Source organism: Rhinolophus hipposideros (assembly GCF_964194185.1).
Source record: "Rhinolophus hipposideros genome assembly, chromosome: 6".
Taxonomy (NCBI): domain Eukaryota; kingdom Metazoa; phylum Chordata; class Mammalia; order Chiroptera; family Rhinolophidae; genus Rhinolophus; species Rhinolophus hipposideros.
The window spans coordinates 88893551-88920077 of NC_138052.1; the positions used below are offsets into that span (position 1 = coordinate 88893551).

The 26527-nt window shown below is 40.5% G+C and overlaps 1 protein-coding gene across 1 annotated transcript in view; it reads right to left on the minus strand.

The window, feature by feature from the left end:
- Nucleotides 1-8163: 8163 nt before the first annotated feature.
- Nucleotides 8164-26527, minus strand: part of WDFY1 (WD repeat and FYVE domain containing 1) — a 42003-nt gene continuing 23639 nt past the window's right edge. The window contains exons 5-12 of the mRNA XM_081051768.1: nt 25631-25781; nt 23943-24055; nt 21990-22116; nt 20830-20935; nt 15860-15961; nt 13726-13856; nt 12305-12413; nt 8164-11531 (exon numbers count right to left, since the gene is read on the minus strand). Coding sequence (XP_080907894.1) covers nt 11472-11531; nt 12305-12413; nt 13726-13856; nt 15860-15961; nt 20830-20935; nt 21990-22116; nt 23943-24055; nt 25631-25781 — 899 coding nt within the window. The 3' untranslated portion in view covers nt 8164-11471. The remainder of the gene's footprint in view (nt 11532-12304; nt 12414-13725; nt 13857-15859; nt 15962-20829; nt 20936-21989; nt 22117-23942; nt 24056-25630; nt 25782-26527) is intronic.

Sequence of the window (26527 nt, forward strand, 5' to 3'; positions counted from 1 at the left end):
GTTCGGCTAGGTCTTATTTTGGGGGGAAACATGGAAGTATAATGTCCAGGAGGCAGGGATTCAGGCATTTTGTTTATTGCTAGTGTTTTGCTCAAACCAGTGCCAGAACCTAGAAATATGAGGAGGATATTCAAATGAATAAACAAATGAATCAATATTTACCCTCTGAAATTCTGGCTCTTCAATGTTTTACCTTTTAATTTGACTTTGTTGAAATCACCAATTGGCTCTAAGTGATAACCCAATTTTCCTTCATTTCACCAAAGATACCTGGAAGAATATAGTGAGACATATTTTTTAATTGAATTAACTAATAAGGGCCTTGATGGCAGAAGAAAGGCTACTTATAGCTTCAAGACTTACTCGAAAGGCACACACTTCCTTTTATGCTCCTTTCAACATTTGATTTCTAGACACTGTTAACTGATTGTTTACTGAAATAAAGTCTGTAATGGTTTTTTTTATTTTCTGAGATGTAACTGCCCCTCTGGATCCTGCTGTGACTTGGCTTTGAGACTAGGCAATAAGTGTAAATAAATCCAACACTATGCACTTAATTAGAAGCTTCCACTGCCTTCATTAGAATGCAAATAAATAGTTCAAATAGGAGATTAAAGAGCAATTAAAATGATAATAGAAGCAGAGAAATAACTGGGAAACTAAGTTTTCCCCTAAATGTGCAATTGCATTTTCAAAACAATTAGGTGCTTAATTGTGTACTTTAGTTAATACATTTTAACACATAAAACATTAGACTTTTTTAAAACTACCTTTGTCTACTGCCTTTTGGAAATCTGAAGTCTGAAAAAATATATGAAGGTTTTCCCCTACCCTCTCCCCAATACAGTATTAAAGTTTTAAATCATTCAAATTCACAAAACTATAATATGCATAGTATTTTAAACAACGATTAAAGTTTTTCCAAAAAATGTGTAAGGAACCATGTGAAAGAAGTACACCTCACATTGCCAGATACTGGCAACAAAATTAACTTTGTTGCATAATTAAGACTTTGAAACTTTTTATCATAATTATGTATAAAGGTCTGAGATAATAGTATGTTAAAATGTACACTTAATTTTCATTTATCCACTTTCACAAGTTGTGGTTGAAATGTGGCAGGAAAGAAATTTCAAGTAATTCATTATAACTTTGCGAAAGTTATAAAGATGTCAGGTTTTATGAAGACTAGCGGATTTTGGGGGGGAGGAAGAACCACAAAATTGTTTAAAAGCACTCAAATAATAAAAGAATTCAGAAAGAAGCAGGATATAATTTCTGAAGACAAAAAAGTTAATAACCTTCATATACACAATTGCCAGTGAGAGAATATAATAGTAGAGAAACCCCCATTTACCATATCAACTAAAATGAAACAAACAAACAAACAAACAAACAAAAAATACTAGGGAATAAATTTAACACAAAATGGGCAATACCTTAGAGGAAAACTGTAATTTTCCTGAAAGACACAAGAGTAGATTCGAACCAAAGGAAACACAGTTCTCTGTTTTGCGTGGATTACTCAACATTATAAAGATGTCAGTTCTCCTTAAGTTAATTTATAAATTTATGAAATAACTTGTCCTAATAAAAATACAGAGCTAGACAAGGAGAAACAAAGTTCATATGGAAAAATAAACATGTAAGAACGGTCCGGGATACATTTACAAATTGCTACAACAAGGGACTAGCCCTGCTGGACATTAACACGTAGTATCAGGCCTTTACCGCTAACGCAGGGCAGTGCTGTCACAGGAGTAAACAGACCAGTACAATGGCGTATAAAGTCTAGAATAGGCTGAAGCACATTCGGAACTTTAGGACAAAGCTAGTGTCTCATATCGATGAGGCAAAGATAGGTTTTTTTATAAATGGTAGTGGGACGCTGATTTACCACTTGAATAAAGATAAAATAATGTCCACATGTCACACCACATAGGAGCGTGAAGTCCACCTGAATCAGGGATCTAAATGTAAAAAGAAAAGAAAGGAGGGAGAGAGGAAAGGAGGAAGGGAGGAACGCACTAAACAAGTAGTAGAAGAAAACATGTATAAATTCCTCTTTACTTGCATATAGGGAAGGGTTTTCTAACAAGACCCAGAATTAACTGTAAAAAGATTGATACATTTGACTATATAGAAAAATTGTTTTTAATGTCATGACAAGAAAAAACACCATTAAGTCAAAAGACATATGAAAAACTATGGACAATATTCACAACATTTGTCATAGATAAAGGGCTATTTCATTAACATCTATAGAATGCAGAATTGAGGTCAAAAGGATCAAAGCACCTGATGAAAATGAGGTGCTAGAAAAATGAGCAAAATGCTGATGGCTCCCACCTCCCTCTTAGTAAAAGCCAACATCCTTGCAGTGGCTTACCAGGCACTACATGACCCGGGCCCCGCTGAGCTCTCTCACCTTCTCTGCTAAAACTCCCCCCTCCACTCATCACTGCAGTTACTCTAGTCTTGCTCTGCCCCAGACACAGCGCACTCACTCCCATCTTGGAGCCTTTGATTTAGTGGTTTTCACTGCCTGGGATCTCTTCCCTTGATTTCCACATAGTTGTCTTGCTTACTTAACTTCAAATTCCTTGTACGTGTATCACCCTGAACTCTTTATTTGACCAGTTGCCCCCCCCACCCCCATGCATTCTCCATTTCTAGTAATCTACTCTTTTTCTTTCCTCCTTAGTATTTATTACCTTCTGGCATACTGTATAAATTTATCTATTTAATAGCTTCATTGTTTATTGTCTCCCTCTGCAAGAAGGTAAACTCCACCAGAGCAGCGATCTTTGTTTTGTCCACTGATATGTTTTCAAGAATCTAGAATCGAATCTGCACATGGTAGGCATTCAACATTTTTTCAGTGAATAAATTGTATCGTGTCAATAAAAACACAATAGACATGATACCATACACATTATATACAGTATACAGTTATATTTTAGTGCTTGGAAAACAAAATTCCCTAATGCAAAACTCTCCATGCTCTAGTCATGGTATATAACTCGCATTTACATCTGGGCAAAAACCCTGAAAATTCAAGTCAATACCCCCAAATATGGCCAAAAATCTGAATATGCTTACTGGAGTGGGTGAGTTCAAAACCACCATAAACGTGGCCAAAGGAAAAATCTCAAGGAAAACTCTGGAGTGGAGGTAGGGGGAGGGGCTAGGTGAGCAGGAACATGGAGAAAGTCTGAAGGAAAATCATGAGGACCATGAGCCATTAGCTGCAGGCTCCTGGAGCAGCCTTACGGAAAGGAACTTGTTTCAAAGAAGCCCCTCATCTGTCCTGTTGTCGTGCCCACGTTACTTCTCTTGCTTGGGATGGGGGTGGGGTGCACTCTGCCTGTGGCTCCCAAGTCAGGAATTCAGACTCCAGTGGCCCGTTGTTCAGGGTATTGTCACTGTGTAACAAATCACTCCACACTTAGTATTTTAAAACACCCACTTTATTTTGTTCACAATTGTGTGGGTCAGGCATTCAAGAAGCGCTCATGGGGGCAATCCTGCTGTTGCGGTCACTTGTCAGCCGGGTCTGCAGCCATCTGAAAGCTCAACCAGGCTGGACATTCATGATGGCGCACTCACATGGCTGGTAGTTACTGCTGGCTGTCAGCGGGAGGCTCAGCGCTGCTGCCGAGCAGAACGCCTGGTGGTCTCGGGCAGCTGGTTTCCCTCAGAAAACCAGGTGGAAGCCACGTGACAATTTGTGACCTAGCCTCAGACACTGCACTGTGTCACTTCTGCCATAGTCTGTTAGTGAATCACTAAGGGTGGCTCAGATTCAGGGGAAGAAAACATAAATCCCACCACTCAATAAGAGGACATAAGAATTTGCAGAAATATTTTAAAACCACCATACCCACCAAACATGAAGCTGCCAAGTAGACCTGTCTTAAGTACGTCTTATGATGATCAGACACCCAGAACTAGTGGTTGATGTATTAGAAAAATAGGAAACATCTCATTATATCCCTCATGTACTTAGCCTCTAGGACCTCTCTACACTTTCCTCAGAGTGCTCCATTCAGCCTCTGGAAATTGTTAACAGTAGCTTGGCAGGTAGAATGGCATGGGTAGAAATGATGGGGGTTGGGGGAGGAGCCACTCTAAACTGTTTCACTAGACTCACTCCCTAAGAAAATTCACATGCGTTCTTTTCCATTTGTGCAGGGCACCCAAACTGTACACATACAAGCACCATTATTTATTAAGTGCTTACTATATGCCTGGCACTGGGTTCAAGGCTATTGTACGTACAAATCCCCAGTCCTCATAGAAGTTACAGGGAGGAAAACAAGAAGTGTGGCTAGACAGCAGTAAGCGAGGAGAGCATCACAGATCTCAGGGAGGTAATGAGGGACCATTTAGAACTCGGGCTCCTCCTGTAAATGGGACAGGAGCTGGGAGGGTTTTGTGTACAGGAAGGGCATGATCTGAGACGTGTTTTAACAGGTGTGCTGAGATCAGGTTGCTAGGGCCGGGGAAGGATCAGGCAGACTGGTTAGCAGGCTACTGGAACAGTCCAGCTGACAGTGGACTGGACTGTGGTTAATAGCAGCCGAGTGGTGAGAGGTGGCTGTACTGGGATACATTTTGAAGGTTTGGGTTTGTGTCTGCAAGCGTGCCTATGTTTTCAGTGCACGTTTGCAACTTGAGATGCATTTGGTAGATTAATGGCAGATGTGATTCCTGCAGCCAAAGATACTATCAGATGTCATGTCCAACAATAAAATGCAAGAAATACAAAAGTACATTACTCACTTCGAAATAAAAAGTCCCGCAAATCACTTAGGAGGTTTTACACAAGTAAATCCAGAAATGAACAAATTTCTGTTTGACCATCTTCTCTTTCCTCTCCCTTTCTTCCTCTTTTTAATACCACACAAGGTTTATTCAACCAGATGTTGCTACTTATTTATAGAAGCTGCCGCTCTCCAGTGAGTTCCTCTAACTCCAGGTAACAGCTCAATGAAGTGCACATAACACAGCTTTTTACCTATTCAGCCTAAATTTCGCATTGTTGAAGGATGGGAAGAAACCTACCTAGGTTTGCTCTCCAATGTATTGAATAAATGAATGAAACACAGAAAAGATTTAGAGAATCAAAGGGTGAATAAAGCCTTTAGGTTTGAGCTGGTTTTGTGTGATGAGCACTGAGGATATAGACATAGAGGCAGGGCCAGCCTTACAGGGGTTCTCAGAGGAGAGATTAGCAGGCCATTCCCATGTGTGTGTCAACTGTCATGTGAGTTAAAGCTCCTGGTGGGTCCAGAAGAATGCTTCAAATACACTTGCAAATATAATTGTCCTTTCTGTGACTAAAGGTATCTTGAGTTCAACGAATTGTGAAATCAAGAAAATTATGCTATCACAGAATTAACTGAAAGAACCCACAGCTATTGAAATATCTAGTTGTTTCCCATTATCTTGACAAAACATTGCATTTACTTAATAAGGGAATGATACCTGTAATTCTGAACTATTAAAATCATGTGACTTGATTAGTTGGGTTTGATTTTCATGGAGGAGTCTGCAGGCTATTGGCTATTCCTGAGTGTTATAGGAATTAATGACAATCCCTGTTATGAGGGCAGGTGTAAGTCCCTTAGAGAGTATCACAAGTTCAACAGTCATACTTTAGAACAGTGATTCCTAAGTTATTTTAATTCATTATCTTGATCTTGGGACACCTCTATATTCTTTACTGTGTGTTAATGTAATCTATTTCAAATAAAAACAAATTCACTTTCTATAAGAAATTTTCTAACAATTTCAAAATGAAAACTAGTGGAGTAGCATAAAATAGACTAAGGATCACTGCTCTTTAGAATGCATGGGAAACGAATGATTCCAGGGGGGGAAAATGCCCCTCTTGATCTAAAACTCTACGGTGTGGGAAAACTTGCTATACTGCCTTTGCGAATGGTGTAAAGAAATCCCTATTACTTTATCTTTCTCCAGAATGTCCAATTCAGGATCTAAAGTTTCTTAAAATATGAAAGTGCCAGAGGGGAACTACATAAAGGAGGATGGGCTTTAAGGTCGGACAGACCAGTTTGACTCTTCCATTTTTCACTTGGGTTTGACCTGGGAAGTTTTCTCTCTGGCTCCATTTCTATACTACAAAAGATGAGACTGACGTCAAGAAGGTGGTCCCAGAACGTATTACTCAACTTTCATGAGAAATCCTACGTTATCAATATGAATAAGGGATGGTTTGTATGTGTAGTGAAAAGACTGAGAGCGATTTCAGCACAGTCAAGGAGACTCGGGGACTGAAAGTGCTGGAAGGGAAAGAAAGCTGTAACTCAGGTGCCTGCATCACCCACCTGAGAATGTTTTTACAAACAGACAGTAAGCTGGGTGAAACCTAAAAAGGGAAGGCCAGAAACAAAAGCTTGCTGGTGTGTTTCCACTTTCCAAGTAAAGAGAGACCAGCTCCAGCTGGTAAAGACTCCAAGTAAAGACTCTCCAGCACCCTTGGCAATGAGCGTGTCAGGTTGTCATGATGGCATTAAGGTCATCCAGCCGACCTTTCCTCCTGTGTCCTTGTCCTTGAAGCAGCCTTCCAATGACGACTTGGGTTCTATTTAGATTGTCCTACAGAAACCCGGGTCTGCTTGGCAGATAGAATTCTCATTGTAACTTAATAAACTGGAATTCCATAAAATAAGACACCAAGATATGCCTTTTTGTTACCTAGTCAAAGGAACAAATCAAGTGTTGGCAATGGTGTGAGGATATTAGCAACCAAAATTAAAAAAAAAATACAATATGCATATTCTTTGACAGAGCAATTCCCATTTCTAAGAATTTATTCTAAGAAAATAATTGGAAAAGTGGGTAAAGATGAACATAGAACACATGCTGACTTTAGTATTTCTAAATATTTCGTGTTTCAATTAAAATTATAAATACTCTAAAACCGTATAATCGAATTTCAACATGGGATTGGGGAAATGAATAATGGTTTAGCCACGTAAAGAAACAAAGGAATACTGCTGCCCAGGCTACATTATGCTGTAGGTAAAACACATACACCTAGCTCAGTAGCCTGACAAAAATGACCTCTCACGAGAAGTCTACTGCGGTTGGGTTCCACGGGATGGCTCAGAGTCATGCTTCTCTACCAACATGTGCTTCTGTGACCACCGTGGTAGAAACAGTCGTGGCTGAGCCTCTCACCTCCAATTAAATGCTTCCGCCTGCACTTCATGGGCTAAAACAAGTCATGTGGCCCGGCCTAACCTCAAAGGGCGGGAGACTGGCAACACGAGTCAGGGCACGCTAGAACCGCACAGAGCTCATGTCCACTGCAACTATGTCACAACTACAGATGCGACCATGGAGCTCTATTTTTTGACACGGCAAACTATCCATAATGTATCAAGTGGGGAAAAAGTATGGCCCCATTAAAAATATATCCCATGAGCGTGTTAAATATGTATACATACACTGAAAACTACACTGGAAAGATATATAGCATAGGGTTAGCAGTGTTTCCTCTGGGTGGCAGGACTAAAGGTTTTTTTTAAAAATCTTTTTGATAAAACTTTTGGGTATTGTCTTTTAAATTTGCTTTTCTTTTTATTATAATAATAAACATATTTTGATGATGAAAGAAAATAAAGCTATATCCCTTTTAAATAGCATACTAAACTTCCATTCTGGTCCCTAAATCAATCTCTTATCAGTTAAGCTGAGGAATCACTTCCCCTAGATCAGAACCACCCTGTATATATTGATAAAACAGCTGCTGCAGTAGAGACTAGGGCACAGATCACGGTGTCTCTTCATAGTTTGGTACACTCTGAGGGCCTGGATGTCCTGAGCAGCTGGCTCTAGGGTGTCACAAATTTCAAAAGAGAAAATACCCACTCCTCTTGCGTAAAACACTCTTTACACATTAGCACATTAAGGCAGGTGGTGTGGGGAAGGCGTGTGCTTTCAAGTCAGACAGGATCTTCTTGGTTTTCTCATCTGTACATGGGGACAATAAAGCCTGGCAGAAGTGTGGTCAAGATTGAATAATATGACACAGGTAGAGCACCCGGCACCCAGAGGGTGCTAAACATGGTAGCTACCATTATAACCCTACATCCAGAACAAACGTAACAAAAGCTAAATTAGGCAGTAGAGTAACAAGCAAGAAAACATTTTATTGTACGCATATTCTCAAAAAACCCCACAAAAACAGGACCCACAAATAGGAGCAAAGGACAAAGTTTTCTAGCTCTCTGAGATAGTCAGGGTACCATAGCTCATAGAAACGTAGCTAGTACAAGGACAAAATATACTAACCAACATCACCCTTTTCCCCAGTCAAAAGAGGCTATAGAGAAGAACACTTTCAATTGTATTCTAATATAAATTTGTCTCGTAATTCAAATAAACTTCAACTTGCCCAAAGAGTTATTGTATAATAAACTGCAGAAAATAGAGTAGGCATTCAATAATCTGCTCACAATTAACAATTAAGCAATAGACACTGGAATAAATAGAGCATGTATTACTTATTTGTTAAACCTCGCATTTATAATGAGCAGATGGTTTACCACTAGTGGTAACTAGTTTCTTCCATTTTAAGAGATGCCAGATCCAGTAACAGAAGTAGAATGAAATTTAAAGAAAACTCTTTTTAGAAAACATCTTAGATCTGAGCCACTGCTGTGTTTAATACATACGTCGGCCAGTTACAACAGTTTAAAAATGTGGAAATTAATAAACTGAATTATCTAGGGGGAGAACAAAGTAACATATTCTAGAGCAACATATTTTGTTTATATCGTCTAGGCAGCAGCACAGAACTACAACACAGCAAACAGAGATTTACAATGAAATGAATAATGTTTCCACCTAATGCCATTGGGGTATTTGTATCACTCCCACTAATAAAGAGCAATGTAAAAACATGTTTAAAATGAAGAATTGGCATTTCTTATCCTATACACACTAGATCTAAATATAACATAAGGATTTTCTCTAACATTCTGTACTTCTTCATCCCTATTTGTATAAACTAGCATGAGTATTCAGGAATGGAAAAACCAGCAAATGTTAGTTGAAGAACTATTTTAAATGACCCGTTTAAGAGTAATGCAGTCAAAATAAGGCAATAACTACAAGCCTAGCTATACTTCCCTTGTGTGCCCAGTTAGTAAAATTGAGAAAATAATTTTTGCCCACTTCTTTAAAAAAATATTACCCCATTTGCTATCTAGTGTGTGACAGAGACAAGACGAGCCTGCCATGTGTGTTGTCCAACAGGAAAATGATAATAGGCTCAGGTGGAAAGAGAACTGTACTGACACATTCTCCTTTCCTTTGCCGGATACCACGCTCCAATTCTTCCTTAACTATACATTGCTTCCTTGATTACTATTAGCTTAGCCCCTTACGAGGCACTACAACAACCTTCTAGTCTCTACGGAACACGGGGGCTTTTCATTAAGAATTTTTTAAAATAAAAAGAAGTCTGAAAGCGATGGCGAGTTCTTGGCAGCTGTGATGTTCTGCTCGGTCGACCACAGACATTAAAAAAAAAAAAAGCACATTTCACAGAACAAAGGAAAACAAAACCCCAGTTCAGCACTCTTCAATGTGGCAAGGAATCGGTCATAGTCTATTTTCCTCTCAGGACTTTATAATAAAGTCCCCAGGATAGCACCTTTGTGTGGGCTGGACCAGCAACTGAACTCGAGTTAACATTCACCATTGCCATTTAAAAGTTACCATCACTCAACTTTTCCTCCAGATTAGGTGAGTAATGTCCATTTTGCAAAAAACCTAGGAAAAGTTTTTGAAGGAAACATCTTTTTAGGTGATATAACACAAAGATTACCAGGAGGAGCAACAAAACCCTTCATTCTTATTTTAGAAGGCAAGTCAACTGTCAATGCAGATCATTCAAACACAGGATGTGCCTGACCTCCTTCCCTTCCCTCACTGTGTGTCACTTGGCCATTTTAGTTTCACTGCCTGTCAAACATTATAGTCCCTCTTAGCTGTTGTTAAAAAACAGATTTATTCCCTTAGTTGTATCATATAGAATGACCATGTGGTCTTGATATGATCTCAACACAGTAACGCCGTGGTGAGTTTTCATCAATATCCATTAGTAAGACCAACAAAAATACTGCTGCTATTTTAAAGTTTGTCTTTAGAAAAGTAGACTGCTCTCTGCTCACTTCCACAGTCTTAAAGTAATAGATTCATGTACTATTGTTAAAAACAAATAATCAAACAAATAAATATTTGAGTATTAAAAGTAGGCTCCCCGTCCCACACCTCCTCCCTATCCCGGTAATAAAGTGGCCAAAACCCTTTCAAACACCATTTGATACAACTGATTTTGCAAGTTCTTATGAAAGCAAGTCACAAGTTGGAAATGACGGTTACTGCTCTGGGTTACCAATTTCCTTCTGTGAAATGTTAATAATATTAGTTACAACTGTTAAGTCAACATAGTTTAAAACGCTTTGGAGTTATTGCCTGAGGTTTATATTAAATTGCCACATTACCACAGGGGCTGATCTTGGATCTAGAAATGGAGCATGTCTGTTAGGAGCACTGGGCTGCTCCATGGAACAGACATTTCCCGTCACACCCCCACTGGGAGCTGGGTTTTCCATCAGTCAGTACTAGCTGCAACGAGAAAAAGTCAGGCGGCTCGTGTGACTCCCATGGTAGCAGCACCATTAAGACGTTTTGTCCGCAGAGCACATGTGTGGGGAAGCGAAGAATGTGCCTGGGTTAGGACAGAAATGCCACAACTCACAACTGTCAAGGGTCGCCCATGGCATACTGACCAGCAGGAGAAACAAGTGAGGCAGGCTGCATACTAAGTGCAGAAAACGGCGCTAACTGAAGACAACAGGTATCTTGGAAAAGTTTGTCAATAACTAAGTGTAAAGCATAGTCACATCCTGCCAGTACACAAGGAGAGATCTCTGGGTTCTTAAGTTCCTACTGCACCCCTCAAGAAAGAGAGAACAGGTCCTCCTCCCCCCCACTCCTGCTCCATCAACAGAGAGCCCAGGAGCCCCTGCTGGGCCAGCAAGTCTGAGGGGAAGTGTGTGTTTGAACTCGCAACTGCTTTAAGACAGTTCCAGGCATTCACTTTTTTGTTCAATATATTTTTCTCTAAAACTCCATTTGCTAGATGAATCTTTTAGTACATATTAGCTCACTGTTCGTGAGGAAGTTTCGTTGCAGGAATTCCATTCCTCCGGGAACCACTCCAGGTAAACATTTACCATGTCAGTCACTCCCTCTGGTAGCTCCACAAATGCCCCCAAACACAGCTTTATGCATTTTCTTTTGAAAAATGTTGATCTGTGTTTAAGTGGCTCCCGTCTGTTCAGGTGACAGTCACTGTGGCGCTCCAGGGGAAGACTGCATTTGGTGCAGGTGGCCGTGGGAGGTGCAGACCGTGCCCAGCTCCAGGATCAGTGTGGGGAAAAGCCGGTTGCCAGACTGCAGCCTACCACAGGTGTCATGTCCCATATCTGCAAGAAATAAGATGCAGAAGGCAGCACGGGTCACCTAGTCTAATGGTGAGAGCCAACACCGAAACAGCTATTAAACTGGAAAAGGGATCCAAAAGACTCATTCTCTTCTCTCACTGCAAAATCTCAAGGTCACAGTGATAAAACAACGCAGTTCACCAAAACGTGACAGAAACTTTTAAGTAGTATCTCAACATGTGCAAGTTCCATTGTAATAATGCTTTACCATAAATTTAATTTTATTTTAAAACAAAGTCCACTGGGAAAAAGCCCATTTGTTATTAAATTATGAAATAAAATACATCATAGTTTCACAACTCAAGAGTGGTACAAAGTATAAAACAATTCCTTTCAGCTTCTGTGTTAATGGCCCAGGGACTTAATGAAAGAGTGTGGTTACTTCTTCCACCAGGAAGTCTGTTGCCTGGGATGAAAGGAATGACTAGAGCAAGGGGTCAGCTAAGGCCCTGGCCAGCTGTGGGGGGAAACCTTGGGCTCAGCCAAAAGCTGGGGGGGTGTAGGGGGGAGGGGCGGTGCTCCAGGCCCTGATGGATAGGGCAGAGGGAAGTGCCCTGGGGATTGGGTGGGAAGCACAGGACTCATACGCATGCAGTTAGTTACTCAGGGTTTTCAACTGGCTAGAGGTTGCTTATGAAAAGAAAGGCAAGCTTGCCAATCAGAAAGCAAGAGTGGACTACAAATGTCTTATGTCCGTTCATAGCGCGACGAAGGAGCAATCTGCCGAGATGCTACTGCGACAATTAGCAGGTTACCTTTACGACACGGTCGGTCCCACAGGTCACCATGAGTCCCCTGGCAACGTCCATGGACATGTGGGAAATGTTATGTTTTCCTTCATGAAAGGTTGCTAGAGAAGTCCGACTAACAAAGACAAAAGAGACCATTTAAAACTCACCTGACTGTACCTAGAGCTAAGGATACATTTTCTTAGAATATAAAGGAAATACAGTTGCCCTTGAGCAGCACGGGTGTGAGCTGCATGGACCCATTTATACGTGGAATTTTTCAATCAATACATACAGTACTGCAAATGTGTTTTCTCTTCTTTATGGTTTTCTAAACAGCATTGTCTTTCTTCTAGCTTACTTCATTATAAGAATACAGTACACAATGCATATAACACACAAAATATGTGTTAATTGACTATATCATCAGGAAGGATTCCAGTCAACAGTAGGCTATTGGTCAAGTTTTGGGGGAGTCAAAAATTATACGTGATTTTCCAGTGTGGCACTTAATCCCAGCATTTTTCAAGGGTCTATCATACTTATAATAATAGCGTGGCTGCAGTGCTGAAAACTAACTTTATATAATTAAAGGATGAGGGAAGCATGATAGAAGTTGCAAGACTGTTTTAGAAAAGATTTATAAAACTCCCCCAAATGACTGATTTTTATTTTTTAGTGGAGAGGTCATATATTCCCAGGCATAAAAACAAGAACCTTTAATATAGAAGAGAAGCTGCTCTGCATGAGCTCGTACAGCACAGGCACAACATTCCTCCGAATGCTGCCGTTCCCCCCACCCTCTCCGGCATTCAGGGAGCAGCCTCGCTTACAGAGCTGCCCCGCACTCACTGAAGCCCACAGCCCGGGCCTCCACCATGCGCTCGTAGACCCACACCAGTGGTGCCCACCAGCTTCCCAACTTGGGCCTCTGCCAAGGTTTGCCTGTCTCCTACTTTCAAAGATGATTCAAAGGGAAGGGAAAGAAAAGAATGGTTCTGCCCCAATGGATCTGCCAGAGTCGGGACAGAATGAGGATAGATTTGTCTCACACACAAATAGTTATTTAAGAACAGTTACTACATCAGATATTGGTGGAAGAAAAAACATTTGTCTCTTAAGAGTTTTTCCAGTCATTAAATTTCCATGCATGTATGAGCAAAGGTAGGAGCACTGGATGCTTTTGGAGAGAGCCGGCTCAGCCCCTACATCAGGGTGCGATGGCCTTGACCCTGCACAGCACCCTGGGGGCTCAAGAATGCCCACTGACTATTGGGCTGGTCAGACTCGCAGTGTTTGGGAGAAATTTGTCTTAAGTCATAAGGCCAGGGTGGAATCCTCTTAGAAATCATTTATGAAACTGGGAAGACACAAATAGAAGTCCATCCGTGTTGCTTGAGGCTCTTCCCCTTTCAGAGGCACAGTAAGACAGATAAGCAAACACTCACTCCTCGTCTTTGATGGAGTCATAACAGGAATCGCACATCCGGACTTGGAACTCGAAGCCCATGATGGGGTAGCTGGAGCGCTTGCTGCTGCACTTCCCGCAGACAGCCTGCCCGCATTTCCTGCAGTGATGCTTCAGCAGGACCGGAAGGAAGAAAAGGAGGAGTTTAACTTTTGCTTTAATGCACGTGGTTTCCCTTCAGAGAATGGGAATGGGAGTGGGGGACACTTGCCTTGAATTACAATCACCCCAATTCTCTGTAACAACACGCAAAAGGTAGACAATTTTCACATTTGTCAAGGATTTCCAAACAACCCCACTTTGTGGGTCAAATGCTGCTTTTTGTTCATTCACGCTATCTTACCTATCTTGATGTCAACAAAATTATTAAAAACAACTTCAATTTAGGAGCTTAAATGACTAGAGATTTGGGGAAGGAAAAATCTATCCCTATGTCAAAGAAAAGTTCTGAAATAAACTTGAACGTAACATGCCCTCATTAAGAAACAAATATCCGGGGCCGGCCCGGTGGCTCAGGCGGTTAGAGCTCCATGCCCTCCTAACTCCGAAGGCTGCCGGTTCGATTCCCACATGGGCCAGTGACTGGGCTCTCGACCACAAGGTTGCTGGTTCGAATCCTCGACTCCTGCAAGGGATGGTGGGCAGCGCCCCTGCAACTAAGATTGAACACGGCACCTTGAGCTGAGCTGCTGCTGAGCTCCCAGATGGCTCAGTTGGTTGGAGCGTGTCCTCTCAACCACAAGGTTGCCAGTTCGACTCCCACAAGGGATGGTGGGTTGTGCCCCCGGCAACTAGCAACGGCAACTGGACCTGGAGCTGAGCTGCACCCTCCACAACTAAGATTGAAAGGACAACTTGAAGTGGCACCCTCCACAACTAAGATGGAAAGGACAACTTGACTTGGAAAAAAGGCCTGGAAGCACACACTGTTCCCCAATAAAGTCCTGATCCCCTTCCCCAATAAAATCTTTAAAAAAGAAAAAAGAAACAAATATCCATCATCAAATGTTTTATGATTTCTTTTTGTATTTCAAATTGTGACTCTGGAAATAAGCTTCAAGAACATTCCAAAACAGTCTACTTATTATTACTGATTTTGACATATTCTTTTGCCACTAAAAGTTTAGTGGCCTGTACACTTCCTGGCTCCTCAATTCACTCATAAGAACAAAATTAATTTCTTGGCGCTTCGTTTAGAAGTAGGGATGAGTTCACCCATCAGTGACAACTCACTAGTTACCACAGACATGCATGGTGAGAGCTAGGCCACTGAAAGACCCCAGGTGCTATTGCAGGCCATTAGAATATTATGAGTGCTAAAATAATTCCTGCGCTACCAGCCAGTCTCATGTTAGACCTTGCTGGAGAATAGCTTTGTAAGTAAAATCAAAGAAAGTTTATTAACACACACAAATTTTAGGCCAATTCTTCATAGAGGCGTAACCAGTAATACGAGGAATAAAATCAGCATTCTTTTTACTTACCTGCATAAATTCATATTCAACCTGAGTGAGTGGCTACCTTCAAGGCTGCTGTAGAAATATATATATTTTTGTAGAACTTTAGTATTACATGAATACCTAGTGATAAGAGCATCTTGAAATCTACAGGCTATTTGGGGCATGTTTCTTTAAGTTAAAAAATTAAAAAAAAACAGTACTTGAAACACACTAAAATATCCCTGGTATACTTATGTGAAACAATTTGTGAACAATCTAAAATTCCTAGTGTAAGAGTATTCCAAGAAGGGCTAAATTGTTAACTTCACATCTGTTTGTGAAAGCATATGGCTTGTATCAGTAATTCATTCTAATTTTTAGTGTGAAACACTGACTTTAACAAGTAATAGTCCTAAAGTAAAAGATCTGTATATATTTACAACTAGGCTCTCAGGTTTTCTTTGCACCCCTTTTTTAGTTAGGTAATAGTCTCACTGGCCCCAGGAAATGGGGCCATTTCTCATTATTAGTCACACACAATGATAGTGATATCCAAAAAGTAGGAATTAATAGCTTTTATAGGGAAAAGTGTGATTCCAAACAAAATGACAGGTTAATTTCACAAAAAATGAAATTTATGATTAGCCCAGTGGGGATTCAATGCTGGCTACTCACCTGTCTGAGCCCCAGTGTCTTCGTGTCCCACATCTGCTTTATATTCCAGAAAAAGGGCTGCTCACATTTCTGACAAGAATCACTTTCTAACCACTGAGGAGCCTGGGGGAAGAGAAGGTCAGAGCCAACATCAGTGCAGCTGTACTTCTGTTTTTTTCAGAAATTAATACAATAGTGCCACACCTTGAGGAGGGTAGCATTTTTTTAAATTCCTCCATATATCACACCCGTTGCCATATTCAATATTATGTTTGTGTTTTGAGTAATCTTCATAATTTTAGTAATGTTTACAGGATTGTTCAATTATTAATTTATAGATAAGAGGGAGTAATTCAATGTTCATTGTGAACTCTTAGAGCCGCCTTTTTATATTTCTTTTTCAATGCTGAAGTTGTTTGAAATATATATCCGGTTGAGTAAAACAAAACAAAACAAAACACCCCCCACAACAGTTGTTGCCAAATACTGCGAACTACCACTTCGGAAGGCTGTGGGGTCACTAAGCTGACTAACAGGGGAGTTCTTCTTGGCGGGTATCATGTCAGACGGACTTGCCAGCCACCACACCCACCCCCCCACCCCCTCCCTGCGCCCCCAAGTCGGCCCACAGATCTCATGCTAGCAGTGCACGATCTCTGTACTGTAATTCTTTATAAACATTTCTTTTCCCCCCACTAACCTATAATAAGAGTTACTCATTGGTCTTATTCATCCTTACATTATATACAGCCTGTCATGGAGTAGGTTTGTCAATCAATTTTGTTGAAACAGGGAAATTAAAGTCTTGAAATTGTTGAAAACTTAGAAAATATATTTCTCTAAACAAAATATTACAAATTGTACTCAATTATAAGATGAACCCATTAAAAGCCTATTTAACCTCAATCACTTGCCATTATATATACTTACTACCTACAGAAAATAAAAATAGTAAATACTAATTCCTATAAATTAAACCAAAGATTGTGAGGTTAAAAATAGTCTTTTCTTGATCTTGAAAGTTAACACTCAAGAAAAATATCTCTGATAAGAGGGGACAATGCTGGGAGAATCACATAAACCAAATTACACTCACCCTTATACAATATGCAGTGGGATGGAGAACTTTATAGAGATTCGAAAGGGGGCTCTGGAGTTAAATAATGAGTGTCCCTCATGCTGTTTACTATTTTATCAAAACTGTTGGCTTTCCTACTTTTTAATTTAGGTGTGTTACTAGAAATATTTCTACATATGACAGCCATTACAAAGGTCTTTCTTTGGTGGGGGGGCACCCACAAATTGAATGAAACGGGCTAACAAAGAAGAGAGGTTTCTTTAAATAACTGGGTGAGTGTTGGAAATGAGAAGGAAGGTCAGAAAGAGTGATAAAGAGATGTGCACCTATGTGAAGAAGATTGCTGTCTGGATGCAGGATCACTGCCTTGAAGCTGAGATCAGCGACAGAAAGGTGGTTTGGGAATACTGTTTGTGAACAACATCCCTGAGGGAGCAGACGACACGGCAGGTCGGCACAGGGATGTGTAATTGCAGGGGGAAGGAAAGCTGCAATAGTCTATGCCTGCGACACACGCCAGTGTGGAAAAGTCAGGTGGGATGGAACACCGTAAAAAGTATTCAGGACAGCAGTATTCAAGTACGAGGATATACCACCTGAGGTTGTGAGGACTCAATGTGTTAACATTCGTGAAGTGTCTGTGTCGTGCCGGGGGTACAGCAAGTACTGTACAAGTCCAGGAAGTGTGCCAAGTGTTTTACGGGCCTTATTTTACTGAGTTTTCATCACAACCGTAGGAGATACGGAGCAACATTACCGCCATTTTACAGGCAAAGAAAACAGTGGCTCACATACTGAAGCAACTGTCCGTGGCGGGCTAGTGGGTGGAGATCCTGAGAGACCCAGGAGTCCAGCCTGAGTCCCTCCCCTTGTCCATTACACTCTCTGCAGCCTCTGGAAAGGGGTCCTGACCATTTCAACATGTGAGGGTCTCCCAACATGGTTCTGGATTATGACAACCCATAGAACAGAGTCCTTGCCTTCAAGGAACATAATTCTGTCTAGGGGTTTAGGAAGGAATATTACTTTCCTGAGCTAGAGGGTGGAGGCCACATGGAAGAAAAATATGCTTCAAATAATTTGAGATGAACAAACTGAAAACCCAAATCAGAAATAAACAGGCTTTTGGGCACACATTTTCGTATTAGAAATGCCCATCACTTTGTTTCTTGCAATAAGATTAAGTGTTACGCTGTAAACTATCATGAACCATCCTGTTATGTGGCTATTCTCTAGGGAGAAAAAGTTTTGTTGTGTGCTGAGAAGAGCAAAAGAGAACATTGTAATCAAGTATTCCGACTACTTAATTCTCTTTTCTACATCTTGTTCCATGTGCCTAATCCAGACAAAGATGATGTTACGAGAATAATTCCACTGCACTGCTAATCTGCTTTGCACTAATGTATATTATACATTCTGTGATCTATTAGTTTAAAATAAAGTTCTCTTTTCAAGAGGATTCATCCTAATTATTGTTACTTGCTCATTTATGTTTCACGCCTACTTCCAAAAAGGAGCCCCTCTAATTATGACCTGGCGGGAGACGGATTTGCTTCCTACTCCCTAGAGTGGTGCTGACAGCCACAGTGGGTTGGACACACTCCAGTCAAATTTCCACGTGACGCAGAAAGAAATTCCAGGCAAGCACTGTGGGGCTAGAGAATCTGGGGTTCATCTTCTATGCTCTTGCCTAAAGAAGTCCTACAAATTGTACAAACCCTAACACTGGGTCAAAATCTTATAGCTCATAGGCTGCTTACTTTTACACTAATGTTTATTCAGGTAGTAAAAAAACAACAACAAAATAACAAAACAAAACCTAATAAAAATGCTGCATATTTTTGGCACAAATTGCTTTCCCACCGATACTGCCAACCACTGAGACAGATTAGCTAATAGAGCAAGAAGTGTTACCCGCCGGCACACATGTGATTTGGAGTAATCATCCATCAATGACTAAAAGTAAGAGAACTGCCCACACAGGAAGCACCTTGAGCGACGGCAGTGTCTTTTCTTTCCCCCGATGTACAAATCAAGTCCACAATCATATAGAAATCCTGCTTCTACTTTCTGGTTTTTTTTTCTAAAAGAACTTACCAGGGATAAGAACAGTGGATTGAAATCCAAATTGTTAAACCCCTGAAAGAGCCTCTAGCAGCCACTGGGCACCAATGGTCTCCTTTCTCATGAGCCAGGGAACACAGCCTGAGCTTTCCACTCATCATCAATCATCAAGATTCAAATGTGACAGGCCAAGAGGCCAGGAAACAGAACGGTATACTAGCTGTTCTTGATGTATATAACTAGCAGTTGATAAATATAGAACACAGTTCAGAAATCTTTGCAGAGAAAGACACATTCTGCAATATTAAGCAATGTTATATATGTTTAATAACAAGTTACTCTAAGCCCTACCAAAAGATTTTTAGAAGATTCAAAAAGAGTAATTAACCAGTAAACATGTAATCAAGATTTCCTCTATTTGACTTGTCTGACAAGGTCACTTAAAAAACAAGCAATCAGTACTTCTCTATATTATTATTTATAGGGTAGCCTAGTTCCTTCACTAGCTTACAAGATTCTTTCAGGCAAGAATCTTTGCATATAGAACATGGCAGCCACAAAGACTGCAAATGAGTAATGTCACTATTTTAAAAAATATATTGAACCACCTTGATTCTGTTTTTTGTGCTATGCTAAAGACACAGGTTTACTCAGTGATAATCAGACTCAAAGCATTCAGAGGCAACACAAAGCAGACACGTGCAGGGGCTGGTGAGAATCCTGCATCCACTGCCACGAGGCACAGCACGGTGACCTACACATTAGGACGGCACGCTGACCTGCGCACTGCATCAGGGTGGCACGCTGAACAAATTGTGTGACATCAGGCAACACAGCATGTACTGCAATGCAATATCAATAAACCATTTTTGATGTCTATTCACTAAGTTTCCAGACTTCACGGCCACCCTGTTGGTGCTCAATAAATGGTTCTGAAGTTCAATTCTAAGTCCTTACCATCCTTAATACTCTCCTATCTTCTCTGGAATCAAATCTTTTGCTCTCTACATCATAGGCTGCTGATGTCACTGGGAAAGCAAGATAATGCCCATGCGAGCAAAGATGAGAATGGAGATCCTGCCTGGAAATCATCTGACATCTATAAAAAGCCTTCAGAATGGACATATCCTTGGCCCAAAGGGTCTATTTTCAGAAATTTGTCTGAAACAAATAATTGAACAATCACTCCATGACAAGGTCAAGAATGTTCATGGCAGCATTATTTAAAATAGAAAAAAAACAAAAACAATTGTATAGGTAATTAGAGTGAGTGTCTGTCTAAAGAACTGGAAGGACCTTAGAAGTCATCTCATTCAACTATTTCACTTTATGGAAGAGAGAATGGAGATCCATGGAAATTAAGGTTCTTACCTAAACAAGGTCTCACAACTAGTTAGTGGACCAAACAAGTAAGAACTCAGGTCTCCTGAAAAGAACACTGTGCTGATGTGGACACAATGGAACTAAACTCAGTGGAAAATACAAACAGAGAACAGAGACATACTTTCCAGAGAAATGCCAGGCACTGATCTATGTCCCCATGCTAGTCACTGGCACACCTCTCAGTTACTGTAACCGGTGCGCTGTGAGACCACCACAGTGGGCTGTTCACTGGATGGAGACTGTCCTGTGTCCGTCCCTTCAGTGTGCTTCCAAGACTGCAACTCAGCCTGCACGCTTAGTCTGTGTGCAGTGCTTATCATTGTGAAACTCAAGAGTACAGGATGCAATACAAAGTGACACCCAGGACTGTCTTTCCCTCGGCACTTCCGGGCAGGCAGTGCTCAAAACCGAGAAGACGGTCCCTGGGGACGCCTCCCGCTCAGCCTTGTCTGGCTCCTTCTCTTACCTCCTCTCTGCTCACGTCCATGTTCCACACCGCAATCCCACCATCTGAGGAGCAGGAGACGAGCTGCCTTGTGAGCTGAAGGTAACACAGCGCCTGCACCCTGTCACTGCAAGCACCACACAACAGTCACTTGTCTCATGAGGGAAAACAGAGCAATGGTCTTCATGTAGGCGCAACTCTCTCCCCTGGTTGGAATCAGCCACTGGCATTTTATCACTGACAATTTGGTATGGTAATATGGATTCTGGTATAAAATACTTGGCATTCCATAACTGACTACACAGAATGATAGTTTCTATAAAGGAAACACAACTTTTAAGTCAGTCGTTAGGAACTGCAGGTCAGAGGTACGATGACAACTATGATTTGCTAGACCAATCATCACAATTTCCACTTCAAATGAACAAGATTTTCCTACTTGTTCAGAAACAAAGAACAAAGGAGGCCTAACTCCCTTACTGGAACACAGCCACAGAACAAGTAATCACACACTATGGAGATCACTAGTACACACACGCTCACGCTGACAGGGTGAAGAAACCTGCCCCTTCCTGATGCTGTCAGACAGCTCCTCTGGAAGCCCCAGGAAACATCTCTTGACTTGTAGGCTTGTGTGGAGAATCTTTCCTCGGCACTTTTCAGCTGGACTCTGCTTATAATAAATAGGGATAGCCTAACAAACGAGGAGGAAAGGCCTCCTTTTCCTTTCAAGTTTGGACGCAAGAGCCTGAATATTACCACGTGATAGCTCAGGCAAATACGACTGTCAAACCATACGTTACTTATTAATGAAATATTTTCGTTTTAAGAAAATGAGTTAGGCATCCAGTTTGAGAATGGCTTTGTATCACATTACATGCCCTCTTCCATGGTCAGAGTCCTCACCTGAGGTCTCTAACCCACATCAGCCTTTAATCAGATATTTCTGTGGGGTGACTCATTGGGAGAGCAATGTGGGAAGTGTTTCTTCCTAAGAAGGAAGAAAACCCTGTGCCCTTTTTCTCTTTTTGCTACAGAACACCAGACATTCACGACTAACAGAAAAGCAGTTAAAAGTGGACTCCGTGAGCCCTATCCAATGGCCGTCTTCAAAATAATAATGCTTCCCGTGCCTCACCCAAACTCAGATTCTTCCCCCACCCCCATGAATAGTCACGCACTGATGGCCCTGGAGCAGAAGTGTGCGGCCTTTCCTTCCTCCAATGTCCCACATGATGATGCTGTTGTCAGAGGCTCCTGAGAAGAGTAACCGTTGAAGAGGGTCCCACCAGAGGCAGGCGACACTACCTGAAGGGGTTGCAGGGAAAAGAGAGAGGTGTGTGTGTTAAATAAAACTCTACATTTGAACACACACATTTGACAGCTGAAGACTGAACTAGCACCGGCTGAATCAATAAAACTGTATCTTCGTTGTACGAAGAAAGGGCCATTCAACATTTTATCACGAGTCATAGAGAAGACACAGTACATCCATTATCCGAAGTTGTAAGATTAGGATTTTCAGTTGTACATCAAACTACTTAGAATGCAAAGATGTTTAAAGAAATTTTTCCTTGTTCTGTCCCACAAAATCATAAAACCACTGTATATGAAGGGTCGGTTCAGTAAAAGCTTTTCAATAAAAAATAGCTATTAATATTGAATGAGAAAGGGCCGTTAAGTTTACTGTGGTCATCTGATATAAGATAAAAACGTGGATTATTCCAGGTCTCTGGGACCTTGCAGGTGGTTTTACCACAAGAAGCCTACATTTAAGAAAATCAAATTTCTCAAAAAAAAAAAAAAAAGTCCGTAGGTATATCACAAAATTCTGCCAGAGAATTTAGGTTAAAAATCCAAACCTTACATTTCATACTGTATATTGGCTAAACTTATCAAATTTGATAACCTTGGGAAAATCTTTCTATAGATTTCCCTTCCAACAGATCTCTTCACTGTTCCATTGATTGCTGCTTGTCTAGAAAAAATATTATTAATAAACTTAATAAAACTGAACCAGTCACACTGGCTAATAATATTTTTGGTGGGTATATAAAAAACGGATGAAGCCATATTCAAAAGCAAACAACTGAACTGGTTTCTCACAGAAACTTAAGTAAAAAAAGAAAAGTATTCTGCAAAATTGTTTTCACGGATAATTTTGCATAAATCCTGACACTGTTTAATCCTATGCCTCATACATTTCAACTAGAGTAGCAGGTAAACATGGTGTTTCCACACGGACACTACTAAGTAGTTACCAGAACCCACTCTGACCTAAGGAACCCAGAGACTACTTAAGAGCCTGGGGTCATGAGACCATTAGTCATAAACGGTAAGTGGTGTCTTCAGGGGCTGTGCTTTCCTGCCCAAATCTATTTTAACTAACTGTTCTTCTCTCTCCCTTTTCCTCCAAAGGTCCCGTATTTGATAAGCTTGATTTTACCTAAACAGATCATCTAGAATACATAGAGAACATTTAACCTGTTATACTTAGAACATTATTTTCATAGAAGTCCATCATTCTTTCTTTTCAACAACTCCCCAATTCTTCGCTCTTAACCAGATGGCCTCAAAGCTTCTCATTTGTTACCCAATACCGCTAAATGGGTTTCAAAACCCTTTCATGGAGCCTCACCTACTTATTGCCCTGCAGAAATAATGAAATGCCACCGGTCATTCTTTTCCTTCAGCCCCCACCCAGGAGAGGTTCCCAAGTAGAGGCTGAATCAGCCCGCATGGTTTTTCCCAATTGAATTGATCCACTCAGTCTTGTTCAGTGTCCTAGAAACTGACAAATTTAAAAATAACAATAATAATAACATTCTTCCAAAGGTCTTACCATTTCCAAGAAAATGTAAAAGGTTTCTGAAAATAATTTAATTGAAAAAGGTAAACAAAATGGAAAGTATTATCCACAAAGCAATCTAGAAGGGATTCTGATAATATAAAACCCATCCCAACACCCTACCTTCACTTAGTTTTCACTCTTTGAGATCTAAATCCTCTGTCTGGTCAATCAAACTGAAATCTGATAGATATAGGAAGTTGATCATTCATGAAACCACAGAGCTGAGAACTAAATTTGGATGCCCAAATTAGCTGGAAAACCTGTGGGTGATTACACAGCCTACCTTCATGTCCTTTGAGGGTTGTGATGACTGAACAGGTGTTCTGCTCAAGCTTCAGCAGGGTGATCTGTCCAGAATAATCACCAACAAAAGCATACTGAGTATCAAAATCATATCTGTGGGGAAGCAGTCAAGGATCCATCTCAAAGTTATAAAATAGAAAATGTGCACTTTAGAGACAATAAGCACAAACCTAAAACCATGAGAAAGGAAATACCCAACTGGAAATCATGCAATATGTAAATATTGAAGGAAAAAAATTAAGCTGGGAATATTGGGAAAATTAATATTCATCCATTCGACAAGAATTCATTAAGTACCTGTTGCTATTCTAACCAATATCCGAGCATTTGGCAATAAAAATGGTAAGAGCTGATAGAGACGACAGACATAAAAATAAGTAGTTATAATCAAATTATAATAAAGTATAAAAAAGTAAATACTCAATAGTGAAAAAGAGCAAGAACTGGAACAAAATGGCTATTTATGAACTATCTCTGTAAATAATATAAAACTGACAGCACGTATGGACATGAACCCATCTTTCTTTCGGCCTAGATGATTTAGCTTTAAGTAAAGAGATTGGTTTATTTTATATTGTTGTGTAGGTTAACTTTACTCATCCAAAAGGCAGTTATTTGGGGTACTAGCAAACTGAAATTTTAAAAATATATTAACTATTGATAACAGCTCATTACTTTCTCAGTCACTTTATGGCCAGATAAATTTGTGGCAAATCAGTAGTTACACAAAATAGGGTAACTACTATTTTAATTCCAAAATACAGGTCAGAGGGAGCACTACAGGCTGGGCCATGATTGTGCTTCTGTGCCATTTTCTACCACTCCCTGTGCAAAGCCTAACACACAACAGAAACAGTTATTTAGCACATAATGTATCTGAGTATTTTCCCTTGTTTGATTCTAAAATGTATGGTACTATTTCAAATGCTTATTTTAAATATTTCCTGCTGGGCATTCATTTGTAGTAAGCATTTGTTATAAAGGCTTTCATTGGAAAAAAAATTTACTAAGCTAGATGTCCAACTCTGAAAGGGAAACTACCCTGGGGTATTTGCCTGCTGGCGACAGCCTTGATCTTGCCTTCACGGATACACTAGCCTTAAGCAAGAGAGCTCTACGTAAAACAAATTCCATTTAGTGGTAAAAAGTTTTCAAAGCAGCGATTTCTTAACAGTGTGGGGATACTGAGGCACCTTTGAGAGTATTACAAGGATTACGAAGTCTCTCCACACACAGAAAACTGTTAGCCTCATTGTAGCCCAGTTATGAACGCCAGGGTCACAACCCTTATTATATTCTCTGGAAGGGTCTGCAAATAACCAATTACTAGAATTCCCCTTTGTTTATACAAAAAGCCTTTTCTTTCACTTTGCAATGTAAAGGAATGACAGAAGGGAGTTGCATTAATGAGGTTTAGGTTTTTCCAAGATTTTGTATTAAAAATGTAGAGCACTTCCCAGCAGGGAACAGTGAGTCATTTCATAATTATTTTTAACAAACCAATTTTATACCCAGAAGAGTAGACAGAGAAATGCTTGGATTTTATGTGAAATATATAGGAATCATTCAGTCTTTGGATCTCAATGAACAATTTATGATCAGATTGAAAACTAACTATGGAGACAAACAGGCGCAGGGCAGGCCAAGATCCGGCCCTCGGAAGGATACTGTAAACACGAAGCCCAGGACGTGAAGAAGTGCCTCCCCAGCATGTCCCCATTCCGGGTGCACATCCAGCTGACACACTTGTCATGGCCGGTGCTGACCACCCACTCTGAGGCCAGGCTGAAGATAATCGCAGACACCCGATTCTGATGAGCTGTAGGAACAGAAAGGGAAAGTCTGCGAACCTTCAGGAAGAAATGTGACCTTCAGAATCAGGTCTCACAGGGTGAGAACTGAGGCAGACCTTCGCCACCTGGTTGGCCTGGAAACACACAGTCTAAACAGTTCTATCACGGAAATGGCTGACTGTGAAGAGATTTCAGGTCATTAGCCCAACCCCAATTCACTACCAGACTTCCCAACGCCCTGTCCCTGCGCCCGGACAGGGAAGACGATAATGAAATACAAATCATTAAAGTGTAATACTCAAGAGGGATTCCAATAATAGATTAGAGACAGTTTTGTGTGTGTTTTTTTTTCTTTTACTGTACTCAAGAGAATATTTTTACTTTGCTCTAGAAAACCTTAGTTACCAATGAGTTCCATATGGAAACCAGCAGTCTTTTCTTAAAAGAACAATGTTTTTTTATTGTCCATAGCTTTAGCGTTTTGACCCTTTAGAAAACACTGGCCTTGTAAACAAGAGCACCTGCAATTTTCTGAAATTAAAAAATGGTGTAAGCATTTTGTTTCTGGAATAATTTGTGTGTAACTTTTTATTATTTATAAAGGCAAAGTTCTGGTAAAGTTCTGTATTCTAAAATGACAACTGAGAATGAGGAAAGTGTTCTACAACCTAACTTCTGGAGTATCTGTGTTTCCAAGTCGATTGTAAGCCATACTCTGGCAGTGACCATCTACTTCACCTGGTACGTGTGGGACCTTGCATACAGCAGGTGT